Below are 22,875 nucleotides of genomic sequence, written 5' to 3' on the forward strand. Positions count from 1 at the left end.
AGAAATGGAGAGTTGTAGAGTAGGTGCCCAGACTGAATGAGTCTTTAGACTCCTTGGAGGTGCCACATAATAATAATTATTATTATTTCTTCTGCTTGTCACTTTCCTACCGTCAAAGCTGAATAAGTTTTCTTTCCATAACCATTCTTTCTCTTACTTGCTATGTAGTAAAAAAACTCTTTTAGTTTTAATTTGGCCTGTTTAACTAATTTTCTCTCAAAATCTGATTTAGCCTTCCTTTCCATACTAGTTATCATTCTTGCTTTATGCTGCTTGTTTATATTCTTTATACGATGTTTTCCTTTTTTAGCATCTCTATTGCTAGTCATCCACTTAAACCCTACTCAGTTTATCCTCCTGCCCCTGGGTATGCACTCTGATACCGCCTCCCTCAAACAATCTTTGATTTCCCATGCACTAATGACATTCATTCCATGTAGTTCCTTATGCCATGGCCTTATTCCAGTTGCCTCCTAAGTTTATCATAATCACCAGCTTTGTAGTTCCACATAAACCCTTTCTTTATGGAAATTTCCACATGTTGATCAACTGCTCAGGACAAACCTGCATGGTCACTTTCCCTGATTGGAGGTAGTTACTACTGAAGTTATAGATAGATATTCTGATGCCATTACCAGATCCAACACTCTGAAACCCTTGGCCCCTTTCATCACATGCTGTTTTAGGTAATTATCATTAATGACTATATAAATTCCATTTCCATTTTGCCATGTGCCCTTTCCTCCTTCCAATCTATATCACCATAGTTGAAGTCTCCCATGATAATTGCTCAACCTGCACTCATTATGCAAATCTGCTGATGCATTTGTTCACATTTTTCTTCTGGACCCAGAGGCCTATAGCAACCACAATATATTTTATCCTATTGGCTTTCTACCTCACACTAGATAGTCTAAAATGTACCATTTCCATCAGATCTACAATCTTTCTTAACATCTATTTTTGTTAGTCAAAATTCTTCAGCTATCATTAATAATACCCCTCCTCCTGCTGTATTCCTTCTATCTTCTCTGAAAATACAATATCCATTACATTCTATCCCTGTAACTACATTCTCTGACACCAGGTCTCACTGATGGCAATAATTTTTGGCCAAGATGAGATGACCAATATTCCTCTCTATTTCTGATACTTTGGAAATTCATGTACACGCATTTCAACATCTGCCTACAGTTACCCTTACATAATGTCATCATTACCTGCCCATTCAGATTCGAAACCTGGGGAACTGTACTCAGCTCTTCGTAATCATTCCTGCCTTCATACTTATCTATCCCAGAGATGGCTAGACACAGGCTTGATTTGAATAGGCTGGAATTGTGGGCATGGGAAAATGGATGTCAGTAAATGTAAAGGCATTCACTTCAGCATGATTAGATATCCAATGTCGTATTATACTGGTGGGATTATGCTTGAAGAAACTGATGAGGCCAGGGATCTGATGTCTGATATATGAAGTGTTAGTAAATAAGAAGTTGAAGCTCAGGGGCCCCATGTAGCAAAGAATGCAAATACAACTCAAAGATAATTGCAATGCTGAAACGAATGTTCACATGTAAAAATAAGGATGTCATTTTGCCTCTTTACAATTCTTGATAAGACCTCACTTGGACTATTGTGCACAGGTCTGGTCTTCCTGTTTCCATTGTGATTCTGATATATTGGAGAGTGTTAAAAATAATATCAGGATCATGGAATACTGATTATGAAGACAGATTGAGAATTTGTAGAACTGTAGACACTAGCAAACAGGAGAAAGAGAAGCAATATGATTGAGACTTACAAAGTTCTGAAAGATTCATACAGGATTTCAATTGATGAAATTTTTCAGTTTATGGAGGGTGGGGAAAGGATGAGAAGGCATCCTTGGAAACTGAGAATGAAGGTTACTAAGAAGGGGTGAGGGCTAGATTTTTCTCTCAGAGGGTGGTGTATGATTGGAATGGATTGCCATTGGATGTTTTGAGTGCAAGCAGTGTAAATCAATTCAAGAATAAGTATGATAGCTGGTGTGTGTGTGTGTGTGTGTGTGTGTGTGTGTGTGGCCTCCCTCGAAGAGACTCACTCCCTGGAGGTCTCTCTCTTAATAATAATCTCTAGTTTCCCTGGTTTTTGCACTTCCAAACTCTCACTCTTGCCCTCCTACTCGTTTGGAACTCTACCCACTGCCAGATGCATATTAAAAAAAATATGTCAAGGCAGATATCAACTCCTTGGCACATTCCTTCAAAATATGTGGTGATATATTATCAAGTCCCACAGCCTTATTAACATCAAGTATGCTCATTTCCCCTATACGAGGGAATTGAGCAAAAAGGAATTGGTTGGAGTCATGTGAGTAATCATGTTTGTATATCTTTTAACTAATGAGTGCATAAACCCCAAGAGATAGAGCCATTTGGCTATTGCAAAAGCAATAGAAATCTGCGTGTAAACTTTGGCATAAAAATGTGTGTGATCAAAATTTGAAGCATCATGTTAACAGCAAATTTTGTGTGAAAATCACCAAACCTGGTAACTGAAATGTTGGAGGTGTTGGAAGTAGCATATGAGCATAAGGTGTGTGGATGCTCGTACACCTCTTGCTCACTTACAGTCACTCATTTACAGTTCAGATGCCAACCAGAATACCAGATAACCCAAACCACTCACCAAACATCCTAGATCTCTTCCTGACCAATGACCCTTCCAAATACACAATGAATGTAGTGGGCTCCCTAGGCAATTCTGACCACAATCTAGCACTCATCTTCATCCTCATGCAATAATGCTTACACAGCCACTCCCATATAATAGTTTGGCATTATAACAGTGCCAACTGGAACAGTCTCTGTGACTTCTATGCTTTATTCCCATGATTGAACTATTGCTTCCGGCCTTGCAACCCAAACATATGCACAGAAATTATCACCAAAGTAATCCTCACTGGCATGGAAACATACATTCCCCACACTACTTTGAACCACCATTCCCTAACCTCTGGTTCTCCAAAAGATGTGCCAAGGCTGTATAAATGAAAAAAAAAAAACATACCATAATTGGCTAAAATCAAGAACTCCATCCTCCTTTAGAGTTTATACTCAAGCCTGAAATAGATGCAAAAAAAACAACCAATGCTTCCAAAATCAGAGTTCAAAAGAGCAAAAAAAGCAGGCAACTAGCAACCTGTCTAAACAGCAGCTGAGCCTTTTGGTCTCTCATCAAAACAATTGGTTGTGACTTCTGCCCTTCTATTCCAACCCCTATCATACCCAGATGGCTCTATTGAAGATAGCTCTATCTTCACCACAGAAGAGCCAATCTACTGGCTTCACACTTTGCTTCCAATGCATGCATAACTGACAATGGTAAAATGCCACCCAACCATTCCAGATGCTCAACATACAATGCCCCCCCCCCCCCCACCCATATCCTTTTGCAGAAAGCTATCAGAAAAATACTGCCCAAAGTAGACAAAAAAAAGTCTCCTAGTCCTGATGACATTTCTCCAATTGTCCTGAGAGTTTATACACCAGAACTGACTCCTATCCTATGTTGCCTGTATATACTCTCTTACACCACTGATATCTATCCCACAGCCTGGAAATTGGCCTATATTCAACACATTTCCAAAAAGGATGACAAGTCTCTGCCATCCAACTACTGCCCTATCTCGCTCATCTCAGTCCTGTCTAAAGTAATGGAAAAAATCATTAATTCAACTCCTATACTACCTTGAAGGCACCCACTCTGCCACTGCTAATCAACAGAAGATCTGATCACATATGTCACCCATCTCTGGACAAATGGCATGGAGAAGTTTGGCGAATATCAAGTAGTTGCACTTGATATCTTCAAAGCTTTTGACTGAGTCTGGCATGAAGGCTTACTAAACAAACTACCATCATTTGGTCTGTCTCAGAACTTCTGAAATTCTTCTAGTTAGTTCAACAAAGTTCTCTCCTCTCACTAACCCTCTTCCTGCTATAAATCAATGACCCACTTCAGCTGACCTCCAACACACACACAGTTTTGCAGATAACAGCACTTCTCCCTTTCATTTGATAAAGCTTACTCTACATAACTCACCTCAACCTACAGATCAACCACCACCACTTCCCTCAATTCTGATCTCTAAACCATCCTCCAATGGGGAGGGGGTCAGATAACCTCATCAATTTCAATGCTAACAAAACCCAGATCTGTCTTATTTCTTATAAAAACAAACCATTTTCCTTCAGTATTATTTTTGACAACACAAAAATTTTCTTCAGACAATTTGATATTTCTCTTCTTGGAATAACCTGACATCAAGCCTCTCCTGGTATAAACACATCACAACCATTGCATCCTCAGGTTCTAAACAACTAGGATTTCTCTTTTGCTCAGATGTTACTTCCTCCCCTCAACATCTGTTAACTTTAGTCAAATCACAAATCTGCCAAGCTATTGAATACTGGTCTCACATATAGGGTGCGGTCCCTAAAAGCTCCATTAATACAGAGGAGAGCAATTACTTATTAATGACTCATCTCTTACAAACTGACTCCCCCACTTTCACACAGTTGGTTTCTGCATTATGTGTATTCTACAAATATTTCCATGGGAAATGTTCATCTGAAATAGCATCAATAATTCCAAGGGAAACATTCATCTGAAATGGCATCAATAATACCCCCACTTAGTATTAAGTTCATTGGAACACGTTCAGCTGCTGCTCAACATCCCTTTACAGTGTACCTCGAACCCCACAGAAAACGTTTCTTTTCCTCCTCCTTTATCCTTGCAACTGCTGTATTGTGGAACAGTCTTTCCCAAGGAATACAATATACAGTCTTCAATCAAATGTAAACAAGTTCCTCCTTTTTAAATTTACTCGTTACCCATATATGGTACTATGTACTATAGGTTGATCAACTAACCTCTCATGTATGAACTCAACATAAAAAAGTCTCTCCTTCTCATCATCATCTGCTCTCAAAATTTCCATGATGTCACATTCACAAAAATGAAAGACCTTTATGAAATGCTCATTTAGTATCTCCACTTTATCTTTTATTTATTTTTTCTGGCTAATATCAAAAGAACTCAATAGAATTCTTTTTGGCTTCATTAGCTAACTGATGCTCATACTTCACTTTTGCTACCCTTACTGGCTTGCCAGACATCCCATATATATGGGGCTGTCTCATATATTGCATTTTGCTGTCCCATATTGTACTTGTAGGTACAGCCTAATGACCCATATTTTAATGAAAAGATAAAATTATAAATATTACATTAAGCAATTATAATTTTCAATATTCTTTTCGAATAATCCAACTTAAATTGATTTGTAAGTCATAAAAACTGACAATTCGAGGAAATTAATTGTTTTTACAGTTTACGGCAGTGATGGTCCCTTCCAATGGTTGCTTTGTATTTAGTATAAGCATTTCATTTATAATTCTGTTCACGTATATTGCATTTGCTTATTTTCAAACAGCTCTTATTTGGACATTGTGCAATGTGGCATCGGTACAGTACGTGGATGTTATTTCAATAATTATTAAAAAATAATATCCCACCTTTTTTGAATGTGCGATAGTTGGTTAATACATAAAATATATATATAATTCAAGGTAAAATAATTTTCTTTATTAATTATACAAAGATAAATTAAATTGTTTCTTTCATTAAGCCCTTAACAATGCCAAAACAAAATTGCATGTTAAACGATGATTATTCAAAACATGGAATTTTATTGCAAAAGGAAAACATAACGACGAAGTTGAATGCAAAATCTCTAGACGAACGATTTATTGCACATGGAGAAAGATCAGATATTACACAACACACACTAACACTCAGAAACAAATTGAGCATTTTGAGCTCCAGTTCCAAAAGTATTGATACTTATTTTGCAAAAACAAATTATTATTATTATCATCATTACCCCAAGACTTTGTGGCGTCAAAAACTCATCTAGGAGGACCTTTTATCACACACACACACACACACACACACACACACACACACACACACACACACACACACACACAGTTCATCATACCGTGTCTTAAACATACTCAAACTTCTTGCAGACACCACACTCTCAGGCAAGGCATTCCAATTGTTCACAACTCTGCACAAAAAAACCTGCCTCTCACTCCCCCTACTCAAACCTTCTTTATACAGTTTCCAGGGATGACCTCTGGTTCTCCCTCTATCTCCCACTATTTTAGGGAGAACATCTCCAGCATTGATCCTATAACAACCCCTTACCAACTTATAGGTCTATCATATCTCCCCTCTTCCTCCTGTCCACCAGACACTGTGAATTTCATCTCAATCTTTCCTCATGCTCGACATTCCAGGGATCAGAAACTACCTTAATCAGTCGCTGGATCATTTCCAACATCTCTTCATCCTTCTGGAAACCAGGTGACCAAATCTGGGCACAATAGTCCATGTGTGGCCTAATTAAAGCCTTATACAATAGAACAAGAATGTCCCTACTTCTACACATCAGTGTCCTCCACATCATTCCCAGAAGCCTTTGTGTTGTCTTCACAATTTTGGCTATGTGTCGCCTAAATTTCAGATCCTTATCCACTATCACCCCCAGATCTCTCATTTCCTCCACATCCAACAATATATCCTTCACCAAGCATAAATTCTGCATCCCATCTTTGTTTTCCAAATTTTAAAACCTTACATTTTGCAAAATCGAACTCACATCCCCATTTCCGTGCCCAATCACTCAATTTATTCAAGTCTTGTAAGGCCACAACATCTTCACTACTCTTTATGGTTTGTCCCAACTTTGCATCATCTGCAAACAACTGAATATATCTATCCAAATCTTGACCAATATCATTAATATACAAGTTAAACAGTAATGGCCCTAAAACAGATCCCTGAGGCACTCCACTAGTGACTTTCCTTTTCCTGGATATCACTCCCTCATACACAACTTGTTGATACCTATCAGATAGCCAGTCTCCATCCAATGCACTACTCTAATATCCAACCCCATCTGCTCTAGTTTGACTGTCAACTTATCATGAGGTACTGTATCAAAAGCATTGTAAAATCCAAGTATATTACTGTGTATCCTTCTCCTCTGTCCATGGAAGCAGTCACCTTATTGTAATAAGTAGATTACTAAAACATGACCTCCCTTTAGTAAATCCATGCTGCCCTTCAAAGATAATACCATTGTTGTCAACCCAATTCTGGATCCTAGTTCTCACAAGTTTCTTCAACAACTTAACCGCAACACCTGACACAGATAGGCCTATAGTTTGATGCTTGAGTTTGATCACCTCCTTTATGAAGTGGTACAATCTTGCCCTCCTTCCACTCCTTAGGAACTTGACTGAGTGCAAGACTCGTATTAAAAAAATATGTCAAGGCAGGTGTCAACTCCCTGGCACATTCCTTCAGAATACGTGGTGATATATTATCAAGTCACACAGCCTTATTAACATCTAGTTTACTCAACTCCCCATACACCTCTTGCTCACTTACAGTCAGTCTCTCCTCCCCATCATCACCTGCTCTCAATCTCTCCATGAAGTGACATTCACAAGATTGAAAGACCTTTATGAACTGCTTATTAAGTATCTCCACCACATTTTCTGCAACAGCTGTCTTTATACCATTTTCTCCAATCAATGTCATCCTTTCATAATCATTTTCTTTCTTTTGGTGGCTACATATTGAAAGAACTCCTTAAGATTCTTTTTGGCTTCATTTGCTAACTACTGTTGATACCTCTCTTTAGCTACCCTCACCAACCAAGTCACCCTCCTTGCCTGGTCTTTGTAGACCTCATGGAATTGGTTATTTCCACTTCTCTTATGCTGCCTCCACAATGTCCTTTTTCTCTGTATTGCATGCTTAATCTCTTTATTCATTCATCTCACACCTACCTTAATTAACCTTCTCACCCTTGGAATAGATTTAGACATTGTATCTACTAGATAGTTTTTGAAAATCCCCCAAGCTGCAATGATCTCCTTTCCAGCTAACTCCTCATTACATACTCCACCTGCAAGCTGTCTCCTGAATTCCTCATAATCACCAGCCTTGTAGTTCCACACATGTACCCTTTTCTCACAGAGTTCCTCAAAATGCTGGCAACACCCAGGTAATCACTTCATGGTCCCTCTCACCAAATGGAGGGAGATTTGATGTCTCATTTATAATCAGATCCTCTGATGAGATGATCAAATACAAGACATTTTGTCCTCATGTGCCCTCTGTTGCATACTACCTGAGATAGTTTCCCCTCAAAAACTCAAAAAATTAAATTTTGTTATTTCCAGTTACTATCTCATCATCCCAGACTATATTGCCATAATTAAAATCACTCATAATGATCATTTTTTTCTTATTTTCTTGGCTAATTTGATTATACATATAACAACAGGTCTATAACAACATCCGACTAAGTATTTCATTCTATTTGCCTCTATCTCACACCATACGCCTTCAAAACTACTGGCACTATTTCCCCTCTTGAATCTTTACTTTGTATGGACATAAATCTTTCTCTATCATCAATAGCGCTCCCCTCCCTTTCTATCCTCACAAAGCACATCATACCCTTCCATCTCTATTCCTGTGAGGATGTCATCCTCATCTAACCATGTCTCACTTATTCCAACAATTTTTGGGTGAACAGACTCAATTAATGCAACCATTTCATTTGCCTTGTTTCTTACACTTCATCTAGCATTTTTATACAAACACAGCATCTTATTCTTGGATCTACAGCTAATTCCACTGACACTACTTCTTTGATGTGACATCTCCATGCTGAACTTGAGCCATTTCTTTTTCTACTTATTCATCTTAGAACCTCCTTCAAATTCAGCTGTTTTCCCTTGATCCCAAGTCATCTATTTCCCTTTTGGTCTACAAACGCATTCACTTCCTCTTGGAGCATCAACCTTCTCAGATTTAGTGGTGAATACTCTTGCTTCTACCTCATTTCCCTGATTGTTATTGCCTGAATATAACATTTTGTATTTGTTGCTTACACCCTCTGTCCAAAAAGAAACCGAACTTTTCAAAAAATAGAACTAGTAGCGCCACCTGCTGTATCTTTTTGTTATCAAAAGCAGCAACCTTCATTAGTGTTGTGTCAATTATGACATATGTTTCATTAGAAGCCGAGTTATAGTGCCAAGAGTGACAATGTGTTTTGACGAACGTTCGGAAAATGAGTTTCAAACAGAGAGCTGCAATTGACTTTTGTGTTAAACTTGGTAAAAGTTTTATCGAAATGCATGAAATGTTTCAAAAAGCATACGGTGATGAATGCTTATCCCGTAGTCAATTTTACGAGTGGTTTAAGCTATTTCAAAGTGGTCGTGAGACACTTGAGGACGACGAAAAGCCAGGCTGTCCAAAAACTGGACTGAGCGAAGTTAAATCCAAAAAGTGATGTTAACTTTTTGTTGAGTAAACATTCAAAAAGAAAACCTGAAATCGTCCATGAGATTGATTGAAGATGAATTGGGGATTCCAAAATCAACTGTGCACAACAGTTTGACTGAGAGTTTGGGCCTTCGTAAATTGAATTTGCGATTTGTTCCCCACGACCAAAAAATGTAACGAATTGAACACTGCAAAAGACCTCATTAAAACTGCTCATAAGGACTCAAACTTCCTTGAAACAATTGTTACTGGCGACGAAACATGGTGTTTTGAGTATGAGCTCGAAACAAAGTGCCAGAATGCTGAGTGGAGACTACCAGAAGAGAGGCATCCAAAAAAAATGTCGCTTGGAGAAGTCAAAAGTAAAGACAATACTGATTTGTTTCTACCATTCTAAGGGCATTACCCATAAAGAGTTCATTCCACCTGGCCAAACGGTCAATGGCGAGTTTTACCTCGAAGTTTTGAAGCAATTGATAGCAAGAATTCGTTGTGTATGGCATGAATATCGTGATGACCAACCGTTCATCAAAACACACTGTCACTCTTGGCACTATAACTCGGCTTCTAATGAAACAAATGGCATAAACAGTAGATACAACACTAATGAAGGTTGCCACTTTCAACAACAAAAAGATATAATAGGTGGGCCACTAATTTCTTATATTTTCGAAAAGTTTGGTTTCTTTTTGGACAGAGGATATAGAATAATCTCGCCTGTTTTTGTCATTATTTTAATCATGCCTATTATGTTTATCCAATTCTTCTGCTAATTCCATTTCTTTTTCCATTGATGCTTCTTATAGTGATAGTACCAATCTTGAGCTGTGCTGATTGTGGGATTTGTTTAAATAGCTGACTGCACTGTTCGCCCTAGTTCCCTGAAGAAAACAACAGGGACCTTGCTTAACTGGTCAACACCCCCAGCTGGCATGAATTTTTGTCAAGTTGTACCATCAATTTACATTGTGGTTTAGCCAATAACAATACAATTTGGTAAGCTAAATCCCAAATCGCCAGCCCATCCTCATTCATTCAGTATCTGGATAGATACCTAATAGGGTGCACAACTAGAAGGCTAGGAATGGACGTTTGGTAAATTCTCCACATTCCTTAATGGGCTATGTGGAAGTTTCCTCTCAGTTATCCAGCTTTGACTCTTAAGCACTCTGTATGTGCACTTATAGATTATTAAAAAAAGAGAGAGAGAGACTAAATTAAAAAAAAAACAACAACTAAATTTGAAGCCTGTGCTGAGTTCAGTTCTAGTCGTCGTTTAGAGGAACTTTTTGCCGGCCTGGTTGGTCGAGTAGTTAGCATATCTGCTCTCCAGCCAAAAGGCTGTGGGTTCAAATCCCACTGTGGGCATGGATGTTTGTGATTGTCTTTGAAAATACTAGTGATGGTAGATGGCATTGGTATAGTTGCAGTAAGTGGATTGAATTGTAGAGATACAGTTGGGGAGTGGGTGCCCTCCCTCGATGAGTCTTTGGACTCCCTGGAGATGTTGAATAATAATAATAATAATAATAATAAAAATGTTGTAAAACCTTCAAAGCATAAGATATTAGTACAGTTGACCCTTGAACAACGTGGGGGTTGGGATGATGAACTGCCATGTATTGAAAATCCACGTATAACTTTTGATTCCCGAAAAACTTAACTACTAATATTCTATAGTACTTTGGACTGGACGCCTTTATTGATAACATGAACAGTCAATTAATACATATTTTGTATTTTATATATATTATATACTGTATGTTTATAATAAAGTAAGCTAGAGAAAAGAAAAAGTTATTAAGAAAATCATAAGGAAGAGAAAATTCATTTATAGTACTGTATTTACGGCATCTGCATACAAGATGAATAGTGTCTCAGTGCTACATTGTCTTATATGATACAAGACACTGCACATATTACTAACACTAGACATCAAAAATGAAAAGATAATGTGAAAAAGAAATTCATATTTATTTATAGGTATAACAATTCATGTATGCAGAACGAAGCAGCAGCAATATGATTGCTTTACGGTAGCCTAGCCTAAATATATGCTAATTAAATTTAACTAAATTAATTAACAGTTAATTTATGCAGTCATGATTTAATAGTGCATCTTTACATTTGTTTAAATTTATCTCAACTGCAAATGACACCAGGTACTGTCGAAGTGTTTGTCTGCATACGTTTTGATCAATTTTAACTTTTTTGCAATAATTTGTGTATATTTTATGGTATAAATGATAAAATAGACTAGCATCTACATACATTTTATGCATTTTTGACATACCCGAAAAAAAAAATCCATGTATAAGTGGACCTACACAGTTCAAATCCGTGTTCAAGGGTAACTATATTTAGGAAGGTGTGAGAAGAGTCAACAGAGCTAATCTCCAATGGTATGATTACTTAAACAAAAATGAGAGAGGAAATGTTAGTAAAACTAGGTATTTATTACCAGGATAGCAGGAAAAAGACTGAGCAGAAGAACAAGATTCAGGTGGATTGATTATTTTTATTATGCGACTCCTTCAAGGATTCATTGTGGAAGGGTACACCACTTCACTGCACAGGTCACCATCTCCTCTACTTAATCTTATAAGTACTACCAGCAACACACACAATGCTATTACCTGTCCATCTCCTTGATTCAGTAAGAAGTGCTTAGAAGGCTGAAATTATCTAACAATTCTGAGTCCTTACAGATGAGTAATCTGGAGGAAAATTGTCAATAGTATGTACTCATAATATCCTGTACACTGCCTCCCCCCCACTTCAAGGATACATATCAGGAATTGGATGATTTATCCATACACAGATTTACAGTTGAAAGAATACACTATCTCAACTATTACCCATATCCTCACACATTAATGGTTATTTTTTTATCTAAAATTCAGCCTTATGGGTGGCGATACAATTAGACCAACAACAATAATGCTGCCACTGCTGAAAATGCTATAGAAACTCAAATACCATTTAGGGTTACTGTCATTTCTTGAATATCATCAATGTCTGCAAATCTGAAATCCTTTCAATGTATCTACAATTTGGGAAAAGCCAAAAAGTTAGCAGTATCTGGAGAATAAGGTAAATGAATCACATTTGAATTTTTTGCTTAGAGACTATTGTCTGATTAAGTACATTATGAGCTGGAATAATACTAAAGTCCAAATTAATGCACCTAGACAAAAGGTTTAGGTCTTTGCTAATGAACATAATTGTATTATCTTTTCTAATTTGTTAACATTAATCTGGTTTACCATTTGACCTTGTAGGATGAGTTTATGTTAAAAATTATTATTACTGTCATTATCATATGGGTATCTTCATGGAGTCAAAAGACTGTTGTGAGAGATGCATGCTAACCATTATTCACACAAATTTTTTTTATAGCTCTCCTTAAACTCATTCACTATTGGGACACTCACAGCTACCTCTGGCAATCTATTCCAATCATTTGCCACTGTTTAAGCAAAAATTCTAGTCCACTCAACATTACTTACTTCACTCTTACACAACTTTGGGTGATCCCTTGTTCTCTCTCTATTCATGAAGTGAAAAATTTCTAGGGGTCAATCTCATAGAATTCCTTTAGTAACTTAAGTTTCTATCACATTCCCTCTCTTGACCTGTCACTCATCTCTGAATCCTCTCCAGTTTAATGTTGTAAAATGACCTTACATTTTGTAACATTAACCTGGCAACCAATTATCCTTTGCCCACAATACCAATTTAAATTATCTTGCAGGATAATCTATATTGCTTTTTCAACTGCTACTCTCCCTCCCAGTATTGCATCATCAGCAAACACCTGAACAAACCCCAAATCATTCCATATATCATTAATATATAAACGAAAGAGTAGTGTTCCCAGTACAACACATACTTGTAGAATAAAATTTTAAAATTTGTATAGTCTTCATCTGAACTCTTCATCATGGGATGAAACTAATGTTTTATCATTGATGAAATTTCTTTGACAGAAGATGCAAATTCTTTGTTAAAAATCTTTCTCTGCCTAATTCCTCCATACTCTTTCTATTCTTTTGCCTATTTTTTGCATTTTCAGTTATTTATTTTATTATATTTCACATCCTAATCCTTTTAAAACCATCGAAGCCACTGGAAAAACCTGACATTTTTATGAAAAATACATGTATATTATTACTATATTATATTAGTTATACTAGTTCAATATAACTGTTGAAAATAGAGCAACAGGCTTCACTTTGGTGAAGTAAAATTATTCAAAATTAAGTGGATATTGAATACCACATTATTTCTTACCCAAATAACTGTTGTACTGATTAAGAATAAGTTCATTCATTCCCTTTTTAAACCAAGGAATTAAAAAACAGGGGAAAAAAGTCTCAATGATAATTTAAATACTATTTATTGACGTTCTAAATAATGGTTTTTCTATATACATAAAAAAGTTCATTACATTACTCACCCATTGGCATAAGGTAGGGTGGCACCAGCCATTCTGATATTATCACAGCCCAAGAAATAAAGCAGGGTATATAAACCCATACAAACCAAGTTGAAAAATAAAACAAATTGGATTGCACCTATTCACAAATAAATGAAATAAAAAATTAACAAGAAATAAACCAAATTATTAATCTGAATGAAGATTAGATTTCAGCTTATAAGAAAAGAAAAATCAATAATTAAAACAAATTAAATTCAATGTCAAAACTGCTATATTTTTAATATAACTAATGATCCAAACAACTGGGTTCATTATTTTATCACAGACTATTTTTGAGATGATGGCAATCTAATCTATGTAAGGTTGTAAACCTCTGGCATTACTGAGGGTGGGATAAGGGTCAGATAATCTTCACCAGTTAGACTACCAGTGGTGGTCTCATATCAATCGATGAAATTCCTATACAATCTAAACACATCCATGGACAGTCATGCCACAGAAACTATAATCTACAGCCAGCCTCTATTCTACAGTCTATGGATTACAGCTTAATTGGATTAACCTCCCAACCGGCTGGTGTGGATGATATAGTCAGCTCTCCCTAGCTTTTTTCATGGATCAAAACTTCGTCGGCATTCTACCTTTTATCATGCCATTACCTTCCTCTGCCGTTAATCTTACGGCTATTTTATAGCCATTAGTGGATTAAGTGTTGCTGAGTGACCTTTGTGTCCCCCTGTCTTTACGTCTATTGTGTTGCTTAGAATTTCATTTACTGTCCTAAGTTATTTGATTTCCTGCCTCTAAAATGATTATTGTGTCTCTTCCCAAAAATTGAAACGAATTTCACATATGCCAAAAAAATCAATCCTGAAATGACCACCGATCAGCTTTTGCAATGAATCTATTTAGTGATAGTAAATTTGGTGTATTTTATTCTACAAATCAGTGCACCGGAAGAGTTGCACTGATTGTTCTTTCACCTTATGTATAATAATTGAATAATTTTTTTTCGAATTTCAGAATTTTCAAATGTTTGCTTTGAAAATATTATGTCAAATATTTATATTTTAAAATAATATTTATTCAAATAAATATGTCCTTTTGCTTTTGTTTCTAGCCAAATAGCATTATAAGGATCATCACATTTCAGTTTTAGAAATGATTTTTTGTTATTCATTAAAAAAAAAAAAAAAAAAAAAAAAAAAAAAAAAAAAAAAAAAAATGCTAAATTGCATTACTCAGTTTCTGATTGTGTCATTTAGTATCAAAAATTTATATCCAATGATATTTTAGCAGTGATTCTTCGCCTTCGTCTTTTATTTATTTATTTGTATTATGCATATTACGATAATATCTAATGCATATCCTCGTAGATAAGTTGAAAATATGTGAAAAATATCATATACAGAATGATTCAAAATTTTTGCTCATTTTGAAGATTTTCTAATGCTTTCCCCCCACCACCTCCTTATTCTCTCCTGGAACTCAATTGCATAACTACTCTAAATTTCTATACAGGTTTGAAAGCTTTTCTAGATAGTATTCAAAATCAATTACTTCATTTTACCATTTTGACAAAAAATATATGGCAATCAGATTGTACCGTGAAGCTTCTAATTCTGTTCTATTTATTTGCAATCTAAAACCAGCTGTCTACTGTCTGCTGAAATTATGTGAAATTTTAGAAATAATATGCTATATTTTCACCATGCAAAATTGTTTATATGCATACCACACAAAAGAAAGTTCAGTAGTATTATTTTTGTTCGTTTTTCTTTAAAAAATCTAAATATTATTTCTGCTGCTGCTGGAAGCTATTTCTGAAATAATCTACATCTTATAAATACTTGGTAATATCCTCTTAGCTGGAGGAAAAGTTGAAGACGTATTACTCTCAGTGCTATTGAGAAGAAAGGGGAGAACACTAAAGTCGCACTAAAGTGTCCCAGGCTGTAGAGCAGAATATGTCAAGAATGTCTCGTTTCCTTTTCGATTACCTATATCCTAACAGAAATACTGACATTTCATTTACATACTTATACATTATTTATGCCAAAATAATTGCTTAATTTATAATGATCAGCTTCACTTTTATTATCAAAAATTAGAAATTAAATCATACAATTATCTTGAAAAAGAGGATTTGAATTATTTTCAAAGAAAAGGTGCATATGCGTTTCATAATCTTTTTTTTTTTTGGGGGGGGGGTATAGACCTAATCAATTTGCAGATATTTCAGATAATTTATTTCATAAATCGTTCGCAAGACAGCTGTTACAAACGTAAATCACTTGGGGAACATACCCATTCATTTTAGTGTAAAATAGTAGCAAAGGTTCAGTTACTTTAGATATGTAATCTAGAAAAAAATGTTATGTCTGCTGAGATTAGAATCTTACGTGAATAATTTTTCTGATATGATTTCTCTATTCGTTATAATGTAACCAATTTCCAGATTTTTTCCCTCATGCAGACTCCATGTTATATGCAGTGATTTCTTCTTTGTACTAGAAGAAAAAAAAAATCAGATAACAGAAGAAAAATATGTAGTATTTTCTTTTCCACTGGCTAAATTTACAATGTTCTTCCTTTCTTTGTGTTTTGAAGAGAAAGTGCAAATGACTTTTTTCTTACTATTTTTGCCATTATAACATCTCGAATAATTATAAGAGTGGCATTTTACCATTTTTCTCCGACACGAGAAACAGAAATAAGGTAGTAATAATATTGTTGATTATGTCAAACTTCATTGTAGCAGAAATTTTTATTACAAAACTTTGTAATATATATCTCCGAAACAAGAAATTTGGAACCCATATCACATCAATGTTGAGTGTTGGCAAGGTGAAAATGTTCCCATTATTATTTATATATTTCATTTATTAACTGGGGGGGGGGGTCTGGTAGGCCAGTTCTTCTTCAATGGTGATAACTTGAAAGGGGGTTCCACCCCTGAATTCTGATGACTCGAACTTTGAAAACTCGACACTCAGGGTAGCCCCTGAGTTTCAAAACGTTTCGAAAAACATGACATAAAAAGGCTCATCATTTTATATGTATATAGGGTAGATTTCATTTCATTATTTTTTATTGTTTTGGTGAAATATTTTACCTGGAATACTCTTTCCAGTTCCTCTTATATTTTATTCCTTTGAAAATATCATTCTGTGCCATAATAAGAACTTAAAAATTCACCTTCAAGATGAAAAGGAAACAGTTCATTCAGGTATCCCTCTATCAATATTTGTAGTCCTGAAAAGGACTGTTTTGATGGCCTTGAAAACAAACATTTTTTATTTCATACTGTTCAGAATTTAAAATTCTTGAACAGTGTGGAACACCTTGAAACAAGGGTAAACATACAAAGCAGTTTTACACTCAGGGCACCAGATTTTTGTTTCCTTTCTGATATTTTTTTTATTACATACATAACATTTGCATGCAGGTTTTTTTTTTATTAGCCGTTGGTGGTAGATTTTCGGGAAAATGGTTGGAGATAGCAGCGTTCAACCTCAGATGTCTGGCAGGATTTCCTGTTTTTCTGCTTGCTGAAGAAGGCGCATGTGCATGCAGCAATGCTTTCACAATTTCTATTCTGTATTCTAGATATGTTATGGTAGACAAACATTTTTTCTTGTGCAAGAGGAAACTGTTCCAAATAACAAAATCTAATACATGTCCAAACACTTTTTTGTAATATTTTTTATGCTGTTTCCTCATTACAGAGTAGAATGATAGCTGCTGATCGCACCTGTCGACTCCATCCCCATAGTGTCATTGTATACACACACAGCAATGGGTTTTTCTTTCTTCAAACCATGCTTCTCCACGGATTCCGTTGATGGATTGTGCAGGGAAGACAGCAGAAAAACGTCTTTTTTGTCTTTCCAACATAGTGCAAAGACTTTCCCTCGCTGATAAGCTCGGATTTTCCCCTTCGATAGCTTTCCTGAAGCCAGATCTGGCGGCATATCTTGCCTTTTTGCATTTACAGTACCATAACTATCTGTACAATGCTGTAAAAGCAAATCAGCGAGTTCAGGACACATAGTAATTATCCATTGTAATGCAGTAACCTTTTCCCAGTAAAGGGTCTCTCAATATCAGACAACATACATAAATAATATGTATATTGTCTGATTTATAATTTGCTAATTTATAACCTAATTTATATCACCACATAGTTTCAGTATCGAAAAATTTAAGTTATGTGGAACAATTACTAGAGAAAAATAACGAATTAAAAAAAAACTGTACTTCTGTTTCATAACAGTTTTCGGGTGTGTGATAGTAATGCCATGGGGGGGGGGGGGTTAAACTATCAGAGGTAAAATAAAGTTCAATTCTATTGTGAAAGGAAATGAAATTTTGATATACATATTTTGGATGATAAAAATAAGCAAATGTATTGCTTACTTTAAAAATTGGAGAATAAAATATCTGAATTATGCAGAAAATATAAATTTAAATCATAACTGGTAATTTCATTTTGTAATGACCAATTATACAAGGAAACCAAGAAAGTGAAAGTACAAAGAACAGTAGATTACTATACAACATGAAGAAAAAATTTAGTAATACGATTAAAGAATTTCATGTTATTCTCTATAAAGCAAAGTTGCTCAAGCGTGTCCTAAAGGAAATCTGTGAAGTATTATTCGATTTCGAAGGTTTTGTACAAAAATAAAAATAATATAAACTGGAACATCGGCAGCCGGTTTTCTTTTCTTTTTTTAAAAGAATATTTCAAATAATTATCGTGAATTAATTTCTTCGAGAACAAAGAAAAATATTTTGTCTAGTAAGTGATTAGAAAAAAATTAGTGCAAAAAAATAAAAAATTAAATTGGTTCTCCAAGGTAAGGCTTTGTTCACTTAAATATTTTTAAGTGAACAAATTATACAAGATCTTTATTTTGTCCAGACATTAAAATTGTATTCTACAATAAAAAGAAAAAACAAAAATATAAATAATTTCTCTATTTTTAGTCTATCCTATATAACTAAAATCCAGTTGACCAGCATGGAACAAGGAAGTGCGTTTCTTGTTATAGGCAACTGAGAGGCAGTTACGAATGCGAGATAATCCGATTAACCATTCTCTTCAGCGTGAGGGTTTATCACACTTTCTAATGGACATGACAGTCAAATTGCACTTCTTATCCAGGTTCTTTAAACAGGTGGGCTGAAACATATCCAGATTTAGCCATTTGGGAGGTTAAGCTGTGGATTACAGCTTAATCCACACCTTACAGAATGAAGAGTGAAGATGCTATCCACACAGTCAACTAGGATGGCTCTTTTATGCTATCTAAATTGTTATTATAATTAGTTAAATAACATCTAGCCTCAAGGTAGCTGGCAACTCTTTAAAACTACTACCCTTTTGAAGATTTCCCGGAGTCTGTGATTAGCCACTAGAACAGGGTTTCCCAAACTATGTTCTGTGGAACACTGGTGTTCTGCAGATGAATAAGTGTTCCGTGAAAAATTATCAAAACTGATATGAGCCTGGAATGGTTTTCAATGCTGCAACAAGTTCAAACATGTTTGAAAATCAGGCGCACCTCACTTTGTGTGTGGATTGTGCTATTAAGGCCAGTATGCGCTGGCCTTGACTCAGCCACCTGCGATTGTTGACAACTCCAGTATCTATTCTAAGAAACATGCAATCACAAGCAAGGTCAATGCGATGCACGCCTGTAGTGTGCGCTGTCGCATTTTTGAGATGCGATACAGTCTGCTTCGGCAATAGCGTGCACTTAGCTTTACGCTGAATATGAGACTGATAATACTCAACTCTAACCAAGGTGTGCTGTTAAAAGTTCAGGATTTGTGAAGTTCCATTGTAGGAAAAGTGTGAGAAATGCTGCACTAAAAGATTTAAAAGGTTTGTCTTCCAATGAACAGTTCAATCCATGTTACCACCAATTACTGAGTATACTTCAGTATACTTGTCAGTAATGAGTCAGGAGGCTTCCTAGTCAGTTCAGACTCCCCATCCTCCATGAGTGTTATGTAGGAGGGCATTGCCAAGGTCACATAATGGCAAGGAAAGTGAATGCTCTCTGTATGGATATCCCAAGAATATCTCTCTCACTGCATGTCCCAATGCATCTATTACCTAACTAGATGGCAGGCTATCTCCATTTTTTTAAGAATAGGTAGAATACATGCTTGTCTTCTCTATAAAAGATTAGAGACAATATAGGATATAGGACATATATTAGTTCTGGAGCACAATCACCATAATTTCAATCCTCCCGAAAATAATGGAGAAAGTAATCAAAAGTCAATTCTCCACTATCTAGAGACCTAACAGTTAATTCGTGACCAGCAGTATAATTTCATAGTATCACCTATCATTTGATGCATTCCATGGAAAGGTTTGAAGAATCTCGCTGTCATTCTTGACATGTCTAGAGTGTGCGATTGTGCATGGTATAAACATGCTAAGTAAACTGCCATCCTTTGGTCTACCTCTCACGTTTTGTAACTGAGTAACAAGCTCTCTCTATGGCTATTCACTGCATGTTGTGGTGGATGGCCTCAAGGTTCTGTTTTCTCACCTACCCTCCCTCTCCTAAATGTAAATAACCTGATTATAATAAATTTAGTTTAATCCTTTATCCAAGTGTGAGCAAACAAAGTTTGCGCCTGAAAGTATCTTCAGGACTGGGTTAAGGTGGTACAACACCAGGGCAACTTGTTGCAAAGGTGGAGGAAGATACCAACACTCCTAACTCAGTATCTCCTATAATGCAAAACACATCTCCTTGCGGATATATCTAATGTTATGCATTAAGGGAAGGGCCACTACCCAGACTAGTTTTGACCTTTATTGAGGTCTCTTCAGCGGGAGCCAGGCCCAAGTGGAGATATCAGGCAGAAGCATTAGCAGGTCATCTCTACCTATAAGAATTGCCAATTGGTGTGCCACCATTTTTTAATAATTTACTCTGGATTTAGAGAAAGATGTTGAAAGTTTATTTTTCACTTGGTTAGAGTATAATAAATTTAGTTTAATCCTTTATTCAAGTGTGAGCAACCTGATCTCAATCATAACTAATCTTATCCACAGCTTTGCTGATGACAGCATACTTCATTCATCCTGCCCATTCAACAAACCATGTAGTGCTCAAACCTCCCAACTTTCAAGGTCATCTACATCCAGTGCCTTAAACGCTGATCTCCACACCAGCCTAGTTACCTTCAAATGCTACCAAAACACACGCTTGCTTTTTTTTTTTCTTGCAAAAGGGATCTTGGCTCATGGACACTCACGTTCGGAATGCACAAATCACCAGATAAGATGAGATCTTGCTTCTCAGACTAACATTTACCACCAAGTCTCTCCAAACAAACACATCACATCATATGAATAGTTTTCTTAGCCTCTAAAAAACTAAGCATTTTCTATTGTAGATGCTATTTTTCATCTACCCAATTATACTAATTCTGTACAAATCCCAAATCAGCTTATCATCAAAATACTGTTCATGTCTGGAGTTAAGCAATCAAAATATCCTTAAAAATGCTTAATACTGTTGAGAGCAAAGTAAGTCAGCTATAGATGATCCCATTCTCAGTAACTCACTATAACCCCCAATTTCAGAAATGCACAGTTTCAGCTTTTCTTTCCTATAGGTACTTCCATTGCAATCATTATTCCTCCACTAATAGCAGCATCTTCCCAACACCCCTTTTTCAATCGAAGTGCAAATGAACCAAATCTGTTTCTCTTCTTCCTCATTTAATCTATCTGCCGCAGTCCTTTGGAATAGCCTTCCTCATAAAGCATTTCTCAACTACAACCTCGAACTTTTCAGGAAGTGTTGCATCAAGAGATTTTTTTCTTTTCTAACCCTCACCTGCACTCCACACACATAGCACTGATATGCCATAGGTTCTTCTACTTCTTGTGTGTGTGGAATATATATTATATGGATATCGCTATGGAGTTAGAAGACATTGCAGGAGAAGACCAATTATTCATATACTAGATATTATTTGCACAATATACCTATCCTTGCACTCATTTATACTACTCTGTGATATCTCTCGAACAACCACCCTCTTATCCAATTCAACGTTATATTCATCTTTATGTGCAGCAATTCATTAATTAAAAATTCACTGTAAATCCATTACATTTATCCAACTTAGCCAATCGCTGTATTATAAAACAGTGAGCAAGTTACTGAGGCACAACCTACACTAGTGGCCAAAATTGTGGAAACCTTTTGGAAAAAGTGTATTTTTGAGGTTTGATGGCTCTTAACACCACTTATTTTTGGTGTAATACCATAAAATTATATATCAATGGAAAGATAATTTAATCAAGAATGCATTGCAACAAAGATTGTTCAATTGTTTGTATTCTATGAAAAGTTATAGCCAAATAACCAGAAAAAAGAAGTACAACTTGCTTAGGTTGATATGAAGTAGCTTTCCTTCATTTGAATGTAGGCAATGAGCATGAGTGTTTAGAGAGCCAATCAGGTGTCATCTTGTTTTGGCAATGAGCCAATAAGGTCACTGTAGGATTTAGCTATTGATGTCATGTATTGGAGCCGGGAGGAGAACATTTGTCAGTGTGTTATGTGATTGCAATCAAGTTGGTTTTTTTGTGTTCTTTCATTTAGTGAGCTTGTAAAACAAAATAAAATTAAAGAAATGGCCCAAAGAGTTGACTGGTCACCCAGAAATCGATGTAAAATAGTGCTATTAAGTGAACAAGGCTACAGTTATGAAGAAATTAGAAGAAAAATTGGTGGAAACTTAACCAAAGGTGGCATTTCTAAATTTTTGAAGAGGTATAAGGAGGCTCAGTCACTACAAACCCAGACTGGAAAGCAGGAAAAGGTACACAGCAGCAAGCGATGATAGAAGAATTGAGAGACTGTGCCTACGTGACAGAAGAAAATCATCTTGGTGTACACAAGATGAAATGGTGCAATACAATGTGAAGTTGAGTGCAAGGACTGTTCAGCGCAGACTGC

The 22,875-nt window shown here is 35.9% G+C and overlaps 1 protein-coding gene across 1 annotated transcript in view; it reads right to left on the reverse strand.

Annotated features, from left to right (window-relative positions):
* The window catches only part of Oatp30B (Organic anion transporting polypeptide 30B), a 386,218-nt gene that overhangs the window by 106,978 nt on the left and 256,365 nt on the right, over positions 1-22,875 (reverse strand). Inside the window, exon 12 of the mRNA XM_090393536.1 lies at positions 13,889-14,006. Within this exon, the coding sequence (XP_090249662.1) occupies positions 13,889-14,006 (118 nt within the window). The remainder of the gene's footprint in view (positions 1-13,888; positions 14,007-22,875) is intronic.

The sequence above is a fragment of the Typopeltis vanoorti genome, chromosome 5, assembly GCF_054136105.1.
Source record: "Typopeltis vanoorti isolate ZY-2024b chromosome 5, IOZ_Tvanoo_1.0, whole genome shotgun sequence".
In the NCBI taxonomy this organism is placed as follows: domain Eukaryota; kingdom Metazoa; phylum Arthropoda; class Arachnida; order Uropygi; family Thelyphonidae; genus Typopeltis; species Typopeltis vanoorti.